The sequence below is a fragment of the Phocoena phocoena genome, chromosome 1 (genome assembly GCF_963924675.1).
Source record: "Phocoena phocoena chromosome 1, mPhoPho1.1, whole genome shotgun sequence".
NCBI classification, from domain to species: domain Eukaryota; kingdom Metazoa; phylum Chordata; class Mammalia; order Artiodactyla; family Phocoenidae; genus Phocoena; species Phocoena phocoena.
In genome coordinates, this window is record NC_089219.1 from 147126851 (window position 1) to 147147477 (window position 20627).

At 44.2% G+C, this 20627-nt stretch overlaps 1 protein-coding gene across 3 annotated transcripts in view; it reads right to left on the reverse strand.

Moving 5' to 3' along the window:
* The window catches only part of HHAT (hedgehog acyltransferase), a 338123-nt gene that overhangs the window by 30307 nt on the left and 287189 nt on the right, over positions 1-20627 (reverse strand). For all 3 annotated transcript variants that reach the window (XM_065881461.1, XM_065881452.1, XM_065881444.1), the window contains one exon: positions 18831-18975. In XM_065881461.1, the coding sequence (XP_065737533.1) occupies positions 18831-18975 (145 nt within the window). The remainder of the gene's footprint in view (positions 1-18830; positions 18976-20627) is intronic.

Genomic DNA, 20627 nt, shown 5'->3' on the forward strand with positions numbered 1-20627 from the left:
AACGCATGGACTGATAAAGAGTGGATGGATGGATGGATAGATGATAGATGGGTGGATGGAAAGAGGGATGGACAGATGGCTGGAAGAAAATGTAAAAGAACCATGTCAGATCAATTATCTTTTATCCCTAAACTATTTTTAACAGATTTATTGAGATGTAATTAAAATACCATACAATTCACCCATGTAAAGTATATATAATTCAATGGCTTTTCATATACTCAGAGGAGTGCAACCATCACCACAATCAATTATAGAACATTTTGTCACCCCAGAAAAGGAACCCCGGCTCATTAGCCATCACCCTCCAAACCCCCATCCCTCCCAGCCCTAGGCAACCTAACATACTTTTTGTCTCCATAGATTTGCTTATTCTGGACATCTCATATAAATGGAATCATACAATATGTGGTCCCTAATGACTGGCTTCTTTCACTTACAGTAAAGTTTTCAAGATTCGTCTATGTCGTAGCATGAATCAGTACTTCATTCCTTTTAACTGCTGAATAATATTCCATTGTATGGATATACCACTTATTTATCTATTCTTCAACTGATAGACATATGGGCTGTTTTCACTTTTTTGTCTATTATCAATAATGTTGCTATGAACATTCATGTACGAAGTTTTTGTGTGGGTATATACCTAGGAGTAAAACTGCTGAGTCATATGGTAACTCTATGCTTAACTTTTTTTTTAAGTCCTGTTTATTTTATGTTACTTATTTATTTATTTTTTATTTTTTGGCCACACTGCACAGCACGTAGTTCCCCGGCCAGAGATCAAACCTGTGCCCCCAGCAGTGGAAGTGTGGAGTCTTAACCACTGAACAGCCAGGGAAGTCCCTATGTTTAACTCTTTGAAGAACTGCCAGACTATATTCCAAAGTGTCTGTTTTCTACTTTACAGTCCCACAGGCAGTGTATGAGGGTTCAAATATTTCTATATCCTCTCCAACACTTATTTTCCACTTTTTGTTTGTTTATTTGTTATTAGAGCCATCTTAGGAGTATCTCACTGTGGTTTTAATCTGCATTTTCCTGGTGGTTAATGATGTTGACTATCTTGTCATGTGTTTGTTGGGTATTTGTATATCTTCTTTGGATAAATGTCTATTCACCTTTGCCAATTTTAAATTGAGTTATGTGTTATTCTATTCTTGAGTTGTAATCATTCCTTATATAGATAAATTCTTTATCAGATGTATGGTCTGCAAATTTTTCTTGTACTCCGGTTGCATTTTCACTTTCTTGATGTCCTTTCAGTCACAAAAATTTTTACTTTTGATGATGTCCAATTGATCCATTTTTTCTTCTGTTGCTTGTGTTTTTGGTGTCATATATAAGAAACTATTGGCTAATCTAAGGTCCCAAGGATTTAGCTCTCTACTTTCTTCCAAGAGCTTTATAGTTTTAGTTCTTACACTTAGGTCTTTGATGCATTTTGAGTTAATTTTTGTATATGGTATGAGGTAAAGGTCTAACTTCATTCTTTTGTATGTGGATATCCACCAAACTATTTTTGATAGAAGAAAAAGAGACCATGTGAGTAGAATATAATAATATAATATAATAATATTACCAATATTATTTCAGGAGCAAAGGTAAGGAAACAGAGGAGAAATCTGTACTGGCCATTCTTTCTCCAGAACTCAGAAATTAATCTATGTGAGCTACAAAAACAGTGGATAAACCTCAAGTATTTTTGTCCCTGTCTCAGGTGCCAAAACCATTAAACTGTACAAATACGAAGACTTAAGCAATTCCCTAAAATCTTCTGTGGGAGAATTCTGAAGATTCCTTCTTCCATCCTTCCTGTCTTTGACACCCAGAAGCCCTTGTCATTCCTCACATAGCCTTCCTGACTGGCCTTCCTGTTCCTAGTACTGCTTTCCTCCAAATCAGCATCCACATTACCTCTACATGGATCTTTCAAAAATGAGATTTGTGCCACTCCCTCACAAAAGTCTTTCTGTGACCTACCCCTATTTCAGCCTATTAAGGATGAAGTCCACACTCCATGGCATGGCATGCGCGGCCTTCGTTATCTTGTCTTCAAGTTACCTTTTTGGTGTTCCCTGGTGCAACCAGCCTATTCCCTGACATCATACGTCACATCTTCTCCTGCTATGATCCTAGATGCTTGCAGTTTCCTGAATGTACAATTTTATGCCTCCATGCCTTTGTGCAAGCTGTGCCCATCCCCTAGGTCTGATACTTAAACATCCTCTAAGCCCAACTCTGAGGTCACCTCCTTCCATGGTGAATTTCTCACCCAGAAGATAAAGTTAACCATTCACCTCTCTGTCCCCAAAATACTATGTCCCGAAGCACTGTGGCATACTTTGCCGTATTTGATTATCACTGTCTCCCAAGCACCTAGCACAATGACCAGGAGAAATACAGGAAGGCCCTCTCCTTTAAGCGATTTTCTCTGTAAAAAAAGATCTTAGCCTCATCCAGACTCATCTGAGCACCGTACCTCTTTTTCCTGTATCAAATAGGCAGAGAGGCTTCCCACATTTCTTATTTTCTTACTGTGTACTTTTGCTTCGTTTAGTAAAATCCTCCCTCTGGTAGCAATTTTTTACAGCAAGGCAAAAAGTATGACCCAACCCTCCAGCTATCTTGTTGGGGCAGCCATGAAGTGAGAAAAGTAATCAAGAGGCAAGCTTGAAAAATAAGAAAAGTAAGTGATAGGTAACTGTGGACACAAATAGAATGATAAAACAGGAGCAGAAACAATTTTATTATAAATTACCTGTTCTCTTCTAGTTTTGTTAAAAAAACAATGACTTTCCGAGGAAAGGCATGGCTCCCATGACAGGTCTGTGTGACCACCATTTGTCTATCTGTCATTTGAAAGTCAGCCAAGTAACAGCACTCGTTATGTTATCTGACATCTTCGTGATTGACAGCCCTCAGAATGCAAATGGTCCCTTCCTGTCCCTTATTACAAATGTTGTCAAAAACCTTCTCACATAGGAAACTCAACCTGGAACCAAGACAAATGAGAGTGGACCCACTCTCATTTGGACCCACTCGCATTGTTACCCAATGTGCAAACAATTGGGGAAAGGGAAATCAGGTTTATCAAGCGAAATCCCATGTTGCCGTGTCATAAACTGGGTGGTCTGGCCTCCTCCAAACAGCCCAGAGACATCTTCCTGGGCAGAATGTTATATCCCCTGGCTCAACCCTCAGTTACCTGTTTTCTTCTCCCCCTAAAAGCCAGAGGTTATAGGCAACTCCCTTTGGTACATACTCCTGGCCCCTGGAAGTCTTCTAACAGCAAAGGAATACAATCACCATTTAAAACAAGATATATCAGATTTCCCCTTTTATTTTCCTGACAGCAGGTGAATCTTCTCAGTTTTTTCCCCCCAAGGTCACATGAAAATGTCACCAGAAAAATAAAGAAAAGTCTGGAGATGTGCTGCCCAGAGACCTAAATAGGGCTAAAATTAGCAGCTGCCTCCCTCTCTGGGCAAGAGCTGGCAGCAGCTGGAGTGTGACAATACCCAGAGGAGAACAGAGGGGAGCAGAGAGGCGCCGCGGGCATGCTGCCGCGGCCATGCTCTGTCCCCCAGCAGGGGACAGAGGCTTCGAGCCTCGGGCTGGCTGGATGCTGGGCAGCTGCCGAGTGGAGCATCAGCCCTGCCTGCTCCCCCGGAAGCCTGACGTAGGGTGACGTATACCTCCAGACCAGCTATTTCTATCTGCCGCTTCCTGTATAAACAATGTCATGGTCAGAGAAGGTCACACGAGCAAGAGACAAATGTTAAGGCAGGCGGTAGTTGGAAGTTTGGCTTTGTTTTAAAATCAGCTGATTTGGGATTTCCCTGGCGGTCCAGTGGTCAAGCCTCCGCGCTTCCAATGCAGGGGATGAGGGTTCGATCCCTGGTTGGGGAACTAAGATCCCACATGCCACATGGCGTGGACAAAATAAATAAAACCAGCTAGTTAGTGCATCCCTGGATGGTCACTGTGGGTCTCCACCTCTGCCCGCCCATCTTCACCAACCATCACCACTCTTTAACCTGACAGGGATCACCCATGAAAGACGAGATTTCTCCAGGAACTAGGAGGTCAGCTTTCCTTGCTTCTCACCTTCACTGGGCTCTCACCACTGGGCTTCTGGCTCAGAATACCCTACTCTGAGTGACTACATTTACCACGTGGCATTGTTGTGGCCGGCGTGTAACTGCTCCTACCCTCATTTCAGACCTTTGGGATGCCTGTCCTGAGGCCCATGCCCAGAGAGCAAAGTCTAAGGTGTGGATCTCAACACCTGAAGAGTGTATTTCTGACCGTCCAGCTCTGGACTCATGCTCTGCACTGCGTTTCTTATAGTGGGGAAGGAGTCACTCCCCGTCCAGCTCAGTACTGCATCCGACCCCTCCACCCACCTTCCCACACCACACAACCTGTACGAGCTTCCTAGAGCTCCTGAAACAAAGTACCACAAACGGAATGACTTAAAACAACAGAAATTTATGGTCTCACAGTTCTGGAGGCTAGAAGTCTGAAGTTAAACAGCTGGCAGAGCCATGGTCCCTCCGAGCCTCTAGGGGAGGTTCCTTCCTTGCCTCTTGCAGCTGCTGGTGGTCCCAGGCAGCTCAAGTCCAATCTCTCCCTCTGTCTTCACATGGTCACCTTTTCCTTGTGACTTTACATTATCCTCCTTCTGTGTACGCCTGTCTGTCCAAATTTCCCCTTTTGATAAGGACACGAGTCCTATGCATTAGGGCTCACCCTAATGGTCTCATCTTGACTTGAGTTCCTCTGTAAAGACCCTATAAGGTTACATGTTGAGATACTGGGATGGGGACTTCCACCTATCTTTTTGGCGACACAATTCAATCCATAGCACCTCCTTTGCCATGCCCTCCTCTCTGAGTAGGTTCCCCTTGTAAAGAAAACGCCACAACAGCAGGTAATATGACCGGGGGCAGCTGGCAGGCTACAAGAATCAATCGCAGGGTCAGTGCAGAGAAAAATGGTCCAGATGAGGCTCAAGTGCCTGTCGGCATGAAGCTCTAACCTCCCAAACAATCCTGTGTGGAACCAAACAGGTGCTCCCAAAACAGGATTCTTCTTTCTCTCTATCTTTATTTCAAGACAATGAAAGGTTTTTCTCCATAGTTTTCATTCTCATTTACTGAATATTCACAGAAATAGTTGACTGCCTCAATTATACTCCAGAGAGGTGACCACAGTGCCCGACAGAATTCCTGAGGCGAGGGAACGTTCCCCTGGATTCCAGCTCCTGATCTGTACTGCAGAGAAAAGAACCACAAGCAGCCCATGCTGCTGCCTTCTGCTGCATTTCCAGCACTGCACCACATAATATATCACGATCACAGGCCTTCGGCTCTTACAATAGCCATTCCTGAGATCGTTTTCGTTTCTTTGGTAATTCAGATGGCACACCCATACAAAACCATTTTCTCCTTCCACTGCTTTCTTGGTCTGAGCAAGGGTGATGAGACACAAGAGAGCAAGCTAATGCAATGCCCGAGTAAGCCTAAAAGAGGCAAAACCAACACCCTGAGGGCTGGTTCGTCGGGTGAGCCAGAGTCCTCCACCCACTGAACAAGATTAGGATAAAACTACAGCAGTCCCTCCTTGTCTGCGGGAGATATGTTCCAAGACCCTGGTGGATGCGTGAAACTGCAGATAGTACTGAACCCTACATATACTGGTTTTTTTCCTATACATACACACCTATGATAAAATTTAATTTGCCAAGTAGGCACAGTAAGGGATGAACAACAATAATTGATAATAGAATAGAACAATTATAACAATATACTGTAATAAAAGTTACGTGAACGTGGTCTCTCTCTCTCTCTCTCAAAATATCTTACCATACAAATCTAATGCGTTTCCCATCTTAACTAAGTACCTGTAATGCACCGTGGCCATAACTTTTGCAATTTGAGGTATAACAGCAAAACTAGCATGAACTTCTTTTTCCTTCTTCATAATTTCATGTATAGAAGATTCATTCTTACTGTAGATCTTAGCACCTCAGCATATGATTTTTTTTTTCTTTCCCTATTAAGTCAAGAACTTTCACCTTTTCACTTAAAGGACGCACTTCACGGTTTCTCCTTGGCATATCTATACTGCCGGCACCACTACTCCCGTGCTTTGGGGCCAGAATTAAGTAAAATGAGGGTTACTTGAACACAAGCACCGGGATACCGTGAACGGCTAACCTGATGACCAGGACGCGTACTAAGTGATTAACAGGCAGGACAAGCTGCACAAAGGGATGACCCATGTCCCAGGTGGGTTGGAGCAGGACAGCGCGAGATTTCACCGCACTACTCAGAATAGCATGCAATTTAAAACTTAAGAATTGTTTATTTCTGGAATTTCCCAGTTAATATTTTCAGACTGCAGTTGACAAAGGGTAATTGAAACTGAGGAAAGTGAAACATAGGATAAGTGGGTACTGCTATAGTTGTAGAGAGACACAGACCAGCTGGCGGCCAATCCAGCTAGTGGCCACGGGCTGGCCTATCAGCTCCAGAAACTCTAGGTCTGACCACTGTCACCTGGCCCCAACCGCCTACTGACAGCTACCAGAAACAGAACAACAAACCAGGCACCCTAGACTCTTGTCTCCAACAATGACACTCAGGCATGTTCTGTGATGAAAACTGTGGTCACCTGCACGGTTTAGTTCTCACAGAGCAGAGAGGTCAGTGTAGTATAATACAAAGCTATGGGATTTGGCGTCCAAGGGCTTCTAACTCAGCTGGTTCCTCTGCCTCCCAGCTGTGTAACGATAACCAAGTGTCCTGACCTCTGTGAGCCTCAGTGCTATTAGTAATACTGTGATGATGTCTGCCTAACTGTCTCACAGGGGGCTGTTGAGAAGATCAACCGAACTAGTGACCTGGAAATTACTTAACCAACAGTGAAGAGTTAAAATAGTAACAATGGATGCTACGAATTGGCATTAAATTATATTGAGTCAGAGGACTCAGGAAAATCTGAATGCCAGGTAGCCTAGAAATCTGTGCAAAGGAAAGGAATACTTGGGCTCTGGTCCCACACCCTATGCGGACTCCACGTGGCCAGGCTGGACCGCAGAGAAGCTCCTTTAAGTGAGATCAGCCTGAATGTCTCAATGTCCCAGATTTTAACAATACGGATCTCTCTCTCTCACACACACGTGCGCGCGCACACACACACACACACAGAGTGTTAGTGATTATTTCACAGAAAGATGCAGAGCTGGCCAAGGCCTTAGCCCCCAGGCTTGCTCCTGGCTTTCCCCAACCAAAACAAAGGGTCTGAGTTACCACACGGGAGGCAGAGAAACTCTCCGCAGGGAGAAGAGGGAGGGAATCTGGGAAGAAGAGGTCAAGGGAGAGACGGCAAACTGGGACCAAATTCATGGGATCGTCTAAACGACCACACTCTTGTGTCAAGTGAGGTAGACTGCAAAAAATGGTCAGTCACACTCCTTCACTCCTACTCGTATCAGCACCCTTTGCAATACGATTTCGTAGCTCTTCCTATCAGGAGGTGGAATCTATTTCCCCTCCCCTTGAATTTGGGCTAGTATATCACATGCTTTGGCCAAAAGGATGCAACAAGACTGATTATGTGCCAGTTCTGAGCCTGAAAAGCCTTGCATACTTTCTGCCCTCTCTCTTGAACCACTATGACTGCCATATGAACAAGCCTGGACAGGTCTGCTGAAGGATAAGAAATCAACATGGAGCAGACCTTACGCAGCCAATTTGTCCTAGACAAGGCCCTAGAAATGTGACAGCCCAGCTAAGATCAGCAAATCCAACCCAACAACAGCTGACCCACAGATGGATGCATGCAGCCGTCCTAGACCAGCCAGACCCCAGCTGACACAGAGACCCATGAGTTATATAAATGCTTATTCTTTTAAGCCATTAAGTTTTGGGGTGGTTTGTTATGTAGCAGTGGCTAACTGATACCTGCTAACCTCAACCACTGTCCAGTCCAAATTAACACTTCTTTTCCTTTGGGCTAGAATAAAGATGGTGAGGTGGGACTCAAAGGACAGAGTGACCTTCTCTCCCCAGTAAAGCAGTAGTCTTCAAACTGGGTTATGCATACCACTAGGTGTATTCAGTAGGACTTTCCAAAGTATAAACAACATGGAAAACTTTAGAAGAATGGATTTCCAGATCCTAAAAATTAACCTAAGGCTAAGTGTCTCCCTTCCCTTTCTCTTCTCATAAAATATCCTTCATCTCACTTTAAAAACAAAAAAAGCAAACTTCCTCCCCATCTTTCTTATCTCAGATTATTGCTCCAGGATGTAAAAACCTCAAGAGTATCAGTACAACACTTTGAGAAACTATTTGACAGTGGCTATGAAAGCTGAATATATGTACACCCAGTGACACAGCAATCCCTTCCCAGGTATAAACCCAACAAAAATGCATACAGAGCTTCCCCACAGGTCATATACATGACAGCCCATAGGAGCTCACAGCTATTATGTTCATCAACATTAGATGAACATTAGAATGGACAAACTGTGGCATGTTCACACAATGAAATACTTTATAGTATAAGCAGGTATAGTGATATAAGCAGGTATAGTGATATAAGCAAGTATAGTGATAAGCAGGAAAAATCTATAACAACACTCAAAAATATGAATGAATCTCTCAATACGATATTGAGCAAAATAAGCCAGACACAAAAGTATGTATCTGTGTGTGCGTGCGTGCATGTGCGTATGCGTGCGCATTAAATGAACAAGCTCCTCACAGAAAGCTATGCATTTAGATGTCAGAATAGGGCAGGTAGTAACTGGTAGGGGTCACGAGAAGGAGCCTCTAGGTGCTGGTTATACATGTGTGTTTGCCTAGAGAAAATTCTTATGATACGTGCACTTTGCTAGGCTATGTTATATTTCAATAAAAAGCTTTACAATAGAGGAACCACATAAAGGGACAATTAGATAATTCCTTTAATCAAATAACCACAAATTCCTACTCCATCTATTCAAGAGAAATTTTACTTTTTATGTTTAATAATTATGTATCAAACGGTATCATCTTTAAGACGAGTTATGCACTAATAAAAACTGTAATGATAACCCGACCCAGGAGAAAAATGATTACACTTCTAGCCTTACAGTGGTAGAAAAACAAGCCAAAAAAACCCAATGCCACAGAGAAGTATGATAGTTGATAAAGGACACAACTTTGAGACGAGACAAAATTCTGCGGGAGCAATGAAATGGAAGTTACTGTGAAATAAGATCATCTTGCTCATTTATATTTTTAAAGGATGATGGTGGATAGCAAATCACTAAGTTATTTATAATTTATATTATCTAGAGGCGTTGGTTTATCTTTTAAATGTCAATATTTATAATATGGCAAAAATTAGGTATCTCATAATTATTTAAATTTATAATACAAGAAATTAGATGCCTACTTTTTTTTTTATATGCCTACTTTAAAACACTTAACCGGGTACATAATTTCTCAAAGTTACTCTATTAGGAGGCACATAAGCCCAAAAAAAATTATACCAAAAAAATGATTCAGTATAAAAGAATCTCCCCAAATATCCTTCCCTTAAGGACCTGTAACAGTGGTGTATTCCACCTCCATTATCTCATTAATCTACATTAATCATATGCTTTTGGTTACAAGTTACAGAAACCTAACCAAACTGGATTGTCAATAAGTGAAGGATCTGAGATTTAACTCTACTTGCAAGCAACAAATTAGCCTGACACAGTTCCATGGATTCTGGCAGAAGACATGAGACTCTTAGGTCAGAGGCGAAGGACTTTCTCGCTCATAGCAATAAAAGTAGCCAGAGCATTTGCACCGTTTCCCTGAGCCCCAGATCCCACAATGCGATGCGAAGAGGGCCAAGGTGATGCCTGCACGTGCAGTGGTTATGATATAGGAGATAAGTCCCAGACATAGGAATCTAAATATTTTATAATGGGCAGTAAGCCTGCCTGACCTTTGTCCCAGAGAGAGAGATCACTTTTATTATACTGGACAGTAATCAAATACCCTCTACTTTGGAGAAAGACACTATCTCCATCTTCCAAAGATGTTTGCCATACAAATATTCTTGGAAAGAGAGCCTGGAACAAAAACAGTCAGTATATCTGCTCAAAAGACATGCAGAAACACAAGAGAGCGCTGGAGAATCATGTGAACTGAGTAAAGAACAGAGGCTCCTATTATTGAAAAGTACACGTATATGTTGGCTTCAAGATCTCCTGGAAATCAGGAGCTTGGGATTAACATACACATGCTACTATATATAAAACAAATAACCAACAAGGACCTACTGTATAGCACAGGGAACTCTGCTCAATATTCTGCAATAACCTATGTGGGAAAAAAATCTGAAAAAATATGTATAACTGAATCACTTTGCTGTATACCTGAAATTAACACAACATTGTAAATCAAATACACTCCAATAAAATTTTTTTTAAAAAGAACATGTTGGGGCTTCCCTGGTGGCGCAGTGGTTGAGAGTCCGCCTGCCGATGCAGGGCACATGGGTTCGTGCCCCGGTCCGGGAGGATCCCACATGCTGCGGAGCGGCTGGGCCCGTGAGCCATGGCCGCTGGGCCTGAGCGTCCGGAGCCTGTGCTCTGCAACGGGAGAGGCCACAGCGGTGAGAGGCCCGCGTATCACAAAGAAAGAAAAAAAAAGGTAAAAAAGGATATGTTGCAGTGGGTTGTCTCAAAATACTACCTCCAAAATACAGTTTCCAACATGCAGTTCTTCTTTCCTCAGAGTCGGCTTCCCTCTCTACTTGGCTCTCCACTGGTAACAGCAAGAGGGCTGCCAGCAGCTCCAGCCCAATATTCTGACACCTCTGCAACAAAAGAGAGCTTCTCCTCCCTGACAGTTCCAACAAAAACTCTGGAATTGCACCACATGGGGAGACAGACCATACCGACGGGCCAGTCCCGCTCACATGTTGACCCCTAGATCTCAGTATGACATAGACCGAGAGTGGGGTAACAGATTTGTTACCAAAGAATGTGGAGCAAGTGTTGAACAAGCAAAACTGCAGCTTTTCCCTACACTGCTCTCTAAACACCCTCAAGACAACAAATCTCACATGTGTACTTCTGTGAAATTAAGCACCATTTCTTTTCACAGATTCTTATTTTAATAAGACTAGCAGTGTGTCCAAATTGCTATTTTACAATCAAATTTCTTAAGACAGAAGCTATTGCAGTGGTGCAGCGGTGCCACATCCAGTGGCGGATGTTCTGTGTAATAGCAAATGTTACTCAATCGTGCCGTGGTGGACTAAATGATGGCTCCTCCAAGGATGGTCGTGTCCTAATCCCTGGAACTCATGCAAATTAGCTTACCTGGCTTTGCAGGGACTTTGCAGGTGTGATCAAGTTAAAGATCTTGAAATGGGAAGATTATCCTGGATTATTGTGAGCTCAATAATCATAAGGGTCCTTATAGGAGAGACACAGGAGGAGTTAGAAAGTGGGCAATGCGATGATGGGAGCAGAAAAGCAGGACAGAGAGAAGGAGACTTTACGATAGCCAGGACATGGAGACAACCTAAATGTTCATCGACAGATGAATGGATAAAGAAGATGTGGTACATATATACAGTGTAATATTATTCAGCCATAAAAAGTAACGAAATTGGGTCATTTGTAGAGATGTGGATGGACCTAGAGACTGTCACACAGAGTGAAGTAAGTCAGAAACAGAAAAACAAATATTGTATATTAACGCATATCTGTGGAATCTAGATAAATGGTACAGATGAATCTATTTCCAGGGCAGGAATAGAGACGCAGACGTAGAGAATGAACATGTGGACACCGGGGTGGGAAGGGGAGGGTGGGACGAATTGGGAGATTATATGTCAATACATATATACACTACCATGTGTAAAACAGCTAGTGGGAACGTGCTATACAGCACAGGGAGCTCAGCTTGGTGCTTTGTAATGACCTAGATGGGTGGGATGGGGCGGGGGGAGGGGATATATGTATACGTATGGCTGATTCACTCCTCTGTACAGCAGAAACTAACACAACATTGTAAAGCAATTATACTCAAATTAAAAAATAAAATCGAAAAAGGAAGATGCTACACTGCTGGCTTTGAAGAGGAAGAAGGTAAGCCATGAGCCAAGGGATGTAGCCGGCCTCCAGAAGCTGGTAAAGGCAAAGAAACAAACCCTCCCCTAGAGTTTCCAGAAGGAACCAGTCTTGCCAACATCTTGAGTTTAGCCCAGCGAGACTGATTTCAGACTTCTGGCCTCCAGAACAGTAAGAGGTAAAATTGTGCTCTTTGAAGTCATTAAGTGCATACTAATTTGTTACAGTGGCCACAGGAAAACTAATGCGAGTGGCAGCACACAGCAAGTGGTCACTGTTCGGTGCGCTGGTAAACAGAAACAAACTCAAGGATGGGGTCTACTGCACGAAAGAATCTGCTCCCAGAGCTAAGACACCTGAGAACGATGACTCTTGCTAGATGTGCCCTTCTGTTACAAAAATGTTACTGAATTCCAAATTAAATATTCTTAACTTTTAACACTTAAAAAAAAAATGTTCAGTAATGACCTGAGGAGAAGGTTTGGTGAAAAGGGCCTCCAGCGTGTGTGATAACCGTTTCAGACTGCCAGGGCACTTCCCGTTCACCGTCAGCTGGTATTCACTGGCACGGCTGGTGCTGAGCTACTTCTGCACCCACTGGTAATATAATAACAACAGTGATACAGTCAAATAAATTAATAATATAAATTCCAGGATGTGTGTTCATTTCAGAAATCCCACGTGACTTCTTGGTTTGAGCCTTAGAGTACAGACTTGGGAATGCGGCTACAGATAGCCTGTTACATATTGAACACGTATCAGGTTTAATTAGAGGATAAAGGGAACTTACTTAAATTTTTTAAATTATTTTGGTTTGATTTTAACTTGTAACATGCTTTTTTTTCCTATTGAGAAATAACTGACATATAATTATGGAGCTATAATTGACATGTAATATTGTATTCAAGGTGTACAATATAATGATTTGATTGTAATATGCTTTTGAATATCACACTGCATATATATGATTGAGGGCCAGTGAGAGGTAGAGACTTCGAGTCAGTAAAAATCAAAATTGTTTTCTTTTTATTCGATGAACTGTGCGTAACCATACTATCCTTTACTTGATATTCTATTTAAAGACACTTTAAAATGTTCCCAAATTCCATAAAACTCTTTTCAAATGAATTCGCAAAAACTCCTGGTTAACAGCAAAAAGTTTCACACAACCTCACAGAAAGCAGGACTTAAATGCACGATGATTCAAACTCCTTTCTAGATATTTTAGAAATTCTCTCAGCTTTAACATAACCCCAGGCACACTTCTGGAGAAGAACTCCCACTCTATTTCTCACGTCCTATGCCTAGTGACTTGTGCTGAAATACTTTTAGGAAAACTGATGCCCACGACATCTGGGTGACCACGTGGCGCAGACTAAAGAGGAAACCAAGGCATCTGAAAGTCTTGAAATTCAGATTCCAAGAATGGTCTGTAACGGACCAACGTGCAACCATGGATAACTCGCTTCACCTATATCTACGTATCAACTTCACTGCCAATACGATGGGTGGGAAGCACCTGCTCCTCCAATGCTTCTAGAACTTGCAGAGGATCCAGTGGGGCAGAAGCAGAATCAATCAGAGCAATGAAAACTCCATTGCAAGGTAAGGGCTAGTGAAGAGGGTGAAATAAGTAATCACAAAGAAGGTGCCTGAGACACTGACATCTGCCTTCTGTCTCCCCTCATCAAAGATGAAATTTTAGTCCCAAGAATATAACGAGATGTGAGGGGAATGAGTTTCTATTTAACCACAGCCTTTAGGAATTTCCAGGGCAACACCCCAATTCGGCTTTAAATAAAATGCCTGTCCGGAGCCATCTGAGTCAGAACATGACTGAACTGCCTGGACAAGCTAGTAATCAGAGAGAAAATATACTGTCTCCTTTCTCAGCTAGAGATAGCAAGCAAATATGGGGAGTGTAAAGGTTCTGACCTACATAAGAAAATTGCTAGCTCCTCTCTCATTGCAGTCTGGTGGGAAAACAACCCAATTCTCCTCGCCTTGTCACAGGGTCAGGAGCTAAGTGTTGAGATGGAGTTTGCCAACCTAGATCAGGCAACAAGAAGAAGGGAAAACAAACACGTGTGTGTGTGTGTGTGTGTTTGTGTAAGAGAGAAGAGGAGTCAGGCAGGAGAAAGGTTGACGGATACGTCTCTACCACCTCCAAGAGATGCAGGATCTGGGGCTCTACCACTTAGGAAATGATTAGGTTCCTTTTTGACAAAATCCATGCCTTCTGTTGACTAGATGGACTTTTCAGAAGGAACACGACCCTGCACCCAAACAACACTGTAAAGCTCTCAGCCCCCTCAAGGCCAGATATATTCCCAGTGCACACCCATCCCCACTGACTGCCTTTTCTCCCCACTGTCCCAGGACGACAGAGCACTGCAAGGATGCTTAAGACACAGATTCGGAGATTTGGAGTTATAATGCATTGATAGTTTTGAGTTACAGAGCAGTCATCAACTGCTTGTTCAAGAAATTAACTTACACTTCAATGTCGAGATTTTAAGGCAGACATGAGAAAGCTCCTTCCAACAACAAATCCTTTACAGAGCCACAGAGTTATGTAAGAAGCAACCTGTGTTTGCCTCTGCAAAGCATGACACAGCAGGGTCCCTCTTAGAGCAGGCTTAGGGACCAAATCCCCAGCCACAGCCTTCTCAGATCCCTAGACCCAGCTAAGTTCCTTTAAATACATATATAATAGGCTTTAAACAGTCACTCCTCAAGATGCTTGACGTAAATTTCAATAGTAAAAGTTGGGGGATTATTTTTTTAAAGGCAAAGATCTAGATTCTTTATTCTCCACTGAATTAACTGAACATTACTTTTCCAGTCTCTGCAGCAGAGATAACACTGTGTGACATGCACCAGACCCCCAGAAAGCCACTCAGCATTTCCATCCTGCGGCTGGCATCGTCCACTTTTCTGGACAGCTGGACAGAGTGCACAGCAGAAAGGGAAGGATCTGGTTTTACAGCCTCACATCACCAACCCCGTTGAGACCAGGATAGAGATATTTACATAAGGTAAATATTTAGATATTTACTAAAACAAGCTTTGTAGCTTAAAGCAAACAAATCCATGTCTAAAGCAGTAAACTGGAGTCAGGGAGACAAGGCAACTCCTCCAGGCTAATCGTGAGATACTTCTAGAGACACCAGTGATACCGGGGAAAAGGCTCCCTAAGGATTAATGAGGCTGTCCTTTAGGGCGTGTGTGTATCCACATCCCATTCACTGTGGGGCACTGGTAATCTCCTCCATAATCCCTGTCCTCCTTGGACACCTTGGAAGTCTGTGGTGCTACCAGCTCCTCTGTCACTGCAAGTCCCATCCCATCAAGGCACAAAGGGACAAGGGTGGTTACCCTTGGGGGAAGATTTACCTTCCCATGAAAGCTGGAAATCTAGAGACTGAGCTTAACCGCTCCCTGTTCCCCACAGTCAGACCTCCTGGCTCACTCCTTCGCGTTTTCCTCCGTGTGTAGAGATGGGTCTTGGAAAAACAGCTCCTGATCACGTGGCCAAAGGAAGAGGCCAGAGACAAGCAGGATGTCTAAGTCCTGGCTCATCCATCAGCAGCTATAGGTACAGCACAACAATCCCTTATCTGAAACCTTTGGAGCCAGACGATTTTCAGAATTCAGATTTTTTTTTTATTTTAGAAAGCTAATATGACACCCATAGCAGCGGCTGAGGAAGCAGCCTATAAACTCATTAATACTTTTTTTGTACCAAAACATGAATATTCATACTAATCTTCTATCAGGTCAACCAAATTAGTTATGAAAAGAAATCCAGAGTTCTCAAGGATGGTGGATTTGCCACCATCTGGTTCACTTTCCTCCAAAAGATATCTAAATTCAATCACTCAGGGATAAAAGACCCGCAGCGGGGAACAAACGAGGTAACCACCAAAACCCCAGGAAACCTTCCCTGACTGAGGGCACCCATGGGACAGACCAGCTGAGATGGGACCAGGCTGATGTGAAGAATCTCTGACACAGAAAATGCCTTCTAAGCTGAGCTTCCCTGGCCTCAGAACCCAGAGAGAAACGCTTCCAGAGCCCTCCATATTCAGAGAATCATTCGCTTGGGACCCCAGCACCTGGCTCCAAGGAGGACACAGGTATATCCAGTCGTAGATCATAATAGGACCCACACAGCAGAAGCAGACCAGATATTTCAGACCCCCGCTCCCCGCTCCCCCGTGTGCCTGATGTTAGCTCCACCGGGTGCAGGGCAAATCATGCTTTGATCTTCGTGTCTTAGAGAAGCAGAAAGAACATCTTATAGCTGCTATCTTTCCTCTGCCCCTTTAAATGCCAGCACCGCCAGGTTTTACCTCCCAGCTGTCTCTTCTCGCTCCGTGCATGCTGCTTTGCGAACTGTATCCACTCCCGTGGCCTCACCCACCGCCCATGCCCTGTCTTGCAATCATTCCGTCCCATTCTCCTCCCCAATGCCAGGTCACATTTTTAACTGCCTCCTGGGCGCCTCCAGCCGGTTGCCTCATGGTGCCCTGTCCTGCTGCGCCACAGCCTACGGTACCTGTGTGCTTCCCCACATCTCCCTGAACTGCATTTAGGGTGGTCACATGACTGGTGCTGGCCAACGGAATGTGGGCAGAAACGCCGAGTGTTGCTTCTGGTGGGGGTGTTTAGTACCTGGTGACACTGTCTCCGTGTTCTCTTCTCCATAATACTGGGACAACAAGGTGAAGAATCAAAACAGAAACAGTCTAGGTCCTGGAGTCACTGCTTAGAAAAAACCACTGGACCTTCACTGAACTGTGAGAGGAATACACTTCTATGGGGAAAAACTGCTGAGAGTTTGGGATGGTCTGACGTAGCCGCTAGTGTTCCATACTCTCTGTGAAGTTCAACTTCCACGGGAAGGCCAGCCCTCTGTGCTGTGATGTCCAGCAATCCCGTATGCCTTTGGCACAGCAATTACCTGACTCTGTTGACACGTCTGCATGTCTGGCTCCCACGTTTGTGCTTCTTTCTCCACCCTTGTCGTCTCAGTGCCTCACAAGTAGCAAACACCCGCTGTGTTTATTTACTGAAGCAAAGATTAGAGTCGTCTTGCTCATGTGACCAGCAAAGCCCAAGTCAGCATTTTCCAGTCATCGTGTTCTTTGCACTGTGCTAGGCATGGTGGGAGGAGGCAAGAAAGGTCGACATTGTGTTGCCCACTTCAAGGAGGATTCTTTTATCTTTAGGTCCTCTGCACCCCATTACTTCCCATCTTTTTTTTTTTTTTTTTGGCTGTGTTGGGTCTTCGTTGCCGCATGTGGGCTTTCTCTAGTTGTGTCGACAGCTTTCTCATTGCAGTGGCTTCTCTTGTTGCGAAGCACGGGCTCTAGGCGCACAGGCTTCAGTAGTTGTGGTGCGTGGGCTCAGTAGCTGTGGCTCACAGGCCCTAGAGCACAGGCTCAGTAGTTGTGGCACCCGGGCTTAGTTGCTCCGCGGCATGTGGGATCTTCCTGGACCAGGTCTCGAACCCAGGTGTCCTGCATTGGCAGGCAGATTCTTAACCACTGCGCCACCAGGACAGTCCACCTCCCATCTTTATCAAAGGGCAGCTTCCACTTAAAAAAGTACCTGGTCCTTTCAGGAACTTATCAGCTAAAACATTTCTCAGAAAGCAAGATCAAAGGGGTATTGTAGTGACAAGAGGAAAGCAGAACAGGGCTCTCTCGTGGTCCCTTTGAGCCTGGCTCACCTAAGCCTGTCACAGTTTAGATTCATGACCTGGCACCCTGGGATCATGCAGCTGTGTTGGGGTTATTTCTGTTGTGAAAAGAGCTGCAGCCAAAGCATCACTGGCTTGTCGGGGACCCAGATGTAGAGGCAACAGCCTAGCCATGACCATTACCACTTGGCAAAACTTCCGAAACCAAAAACACAAAACCACGTCACTGGTCAGGGAAACGGAACAGGGGACCTTGGCTCTGAACACACAGCGAACTGGCTGAATAATGTGCTCTGTGAGCAGTTCCCATTCTCCCAATGCTCTTAGGACGTGATGTAACTCTCAGTTCTAGCCCAAAGGAAATGATGACCATAAATAAATAATGACCAATTATTAATGCAATGCAATTACTAATGCAATTTTACCCGCTGCGGGGGTGACTCTGCTGTGGACATGGAGACATACATGACATTAAACACGTGTACATTAAACATCAGGTTGGTTGCTGATGCTGGCAAGCCAGTGTTCAGAAAAAAAGCATCCACAACAAAGAGGTGTGGCAAACCGGGCACCGTGCCCATAGCAGCAGCACAATGGGGCTTGTAGGACATTCTCCTGGTAGGACGTTCAGGGTAGTAAGTGGAACAAGGTTAAGACTCTACAGTATAGTGAAGGCTGATCTAAAGATAGCAGGGAAGATTAGGAAAAATCCAATAATTGGAGAGGTAACTTAGTAGAAGGGAATGATAGAGTTTGGGAGATTTGGGATGGTACATTTTGATGATGAGTATCACACACGGCAGATAAAATGTACATCAAAATAGGGAACAGTTAAAACCACAGCTAAACACAGGACTTTGCTCCTGGCTGGTATTTTTATAGGTCACACACCACGCATAGAGCAAGGAATGCCTCCCCGCCGTCACATACGTGATACCAGCTGCACAAATGCGGAAAACAAGAAATTGTCTGAAAACAGCAACTTACCTTGTATGAAGATCCTATTCCAGTAGATTTTCCCGACTTGATTGCCCCCAAGAAACACCAGGTTGGACAGGATCAGCATGGAGGTGGAACAAGATGCCAGGGCAGCATGGAGTCGACGGCGAGCTTGTGGGGAGAGGAACTGGGCCTATAGGGAAAAGGGAGAAGGCATCTCATCACAAGGGTGGAAAAAATCGGGCTGAGACATCACACAGCCTTTCTCGTTACCGGCTCAGGATACCTCCCTGCAGAGCCTGAGGCAGGTTGATATTTAAACAGCTCTCAAAACTTCTGTTCCTGCAAGATGCTCATTCTGGTCTACGGAATGAAGTGACACACTCCCAAGTTGCTATTTCCTATTGCCAAAATGGGCTTCCCTCTGACATGTGTAACACAAGCATGGAACCTAGTTAGGATCTAGCTGAGATGTCTCCACACGCTTTCTGCACGTACATCTACAGGTACAAGAACGGTTTAGACTCCTCTCCATGATAACAAGCACAACTCTATGTGATGAGGTCAAGCTCAGGGCGATCTTCTGGGCCAGTTAACTTGACTCAGGGAAGCACCCCCATAAATCTGACCCACTATTAGAAGGAATCCCATTAAAAGGGTTCAGGAGAATCAGTACAAGCCAACCCCCTTCCTGGAATCAGAGCTCAGGGTACATGCCCCACCGAGAGTGAACTTGTAGCAGCAACAGAGAATGTCAGCTTATCACAGCGCCTGAAACATGCAGGAACTGGAGAGGTGTTTTCCAGTAATGATGATAAAAATTTCTGCTCGTCCGTCCAAGTTCTTCACTGCACTTTTCCTCCCCTTTTAATATTTTCTCAGGGATTTCATAAATTAAACAAAGTGTTTATTTCTCAGCATTGATCATTCTGGTGCCCTACTGAGTGAGATCAGTACGTGCACAGGGATTGTCCTTCGGGACTGCAGATTCAGAATGAGAACCAGGTACGGCTCAACCCAAGCTTTCTGACAAATACCTCAGCCTAATCCAAAGACACAGAAAAGAGGGATTTCCCTGGTGGTCCAGTGGTTAAGAATCCACCTTCCAATGCCAGAGGACATGGGTTCGATTCCTGGTCGGGGAACTAAGATCTCACATGCTGCGGGGAAACTAAGCCCGTGCGCTGCAACTAGAGAGCCCGCGGGCTGCAACGAAAAGATCCCGCGTGCCGCGAAAAGACCCGACGCAGCCAAATAAATGAAGATTTTAAAAAAAAAAAAAAACAAAAAAGACATAGAAAAGAGAGAGAGCAGAGGTTCTAGAGATCATTCCTGAATATCTTCCTAAAGCCTGCACATCTCTGGGGTCACTTGCATCTTGATTTCAGCTGTGCTCCTGTTACAAACAGAATTCTGAATTAACAAGCAAAAAGGACTAAGCTAGAGGGTGAGTCTCAAATAGGAGATTTACTTATTCCTGGTGACCCTACTATGGATCATCTGTGGCTACTCTGTAAGCCTTGGTAGTGTCCTCTGAAAGCCTAGAGAAATGAATTCCTGATCCCCTCCCCGTTTCTCCCCTGCCAGTCCCAGGTCTGGTCTGTAGGCTCAGATATACCTGCTACCCTATAGCTTCCCATCCATGGCTCTCTCCTCCAGCATCATTCTGGAGCACGGGTTTTACTGCCACCAACTGTGAGAGTGTGGCTTTCTCATGGATAAGCTGTGTAGCAGGCAGTGACTAAGTTGTCTGCCTGCACATGGTTGTTCTGGAAAGCTCTCACGTGATGCTGACATGCCCCTGGTTAGAGGCCACCAGACAAGATGACCTCTAGTCTCTCCCCG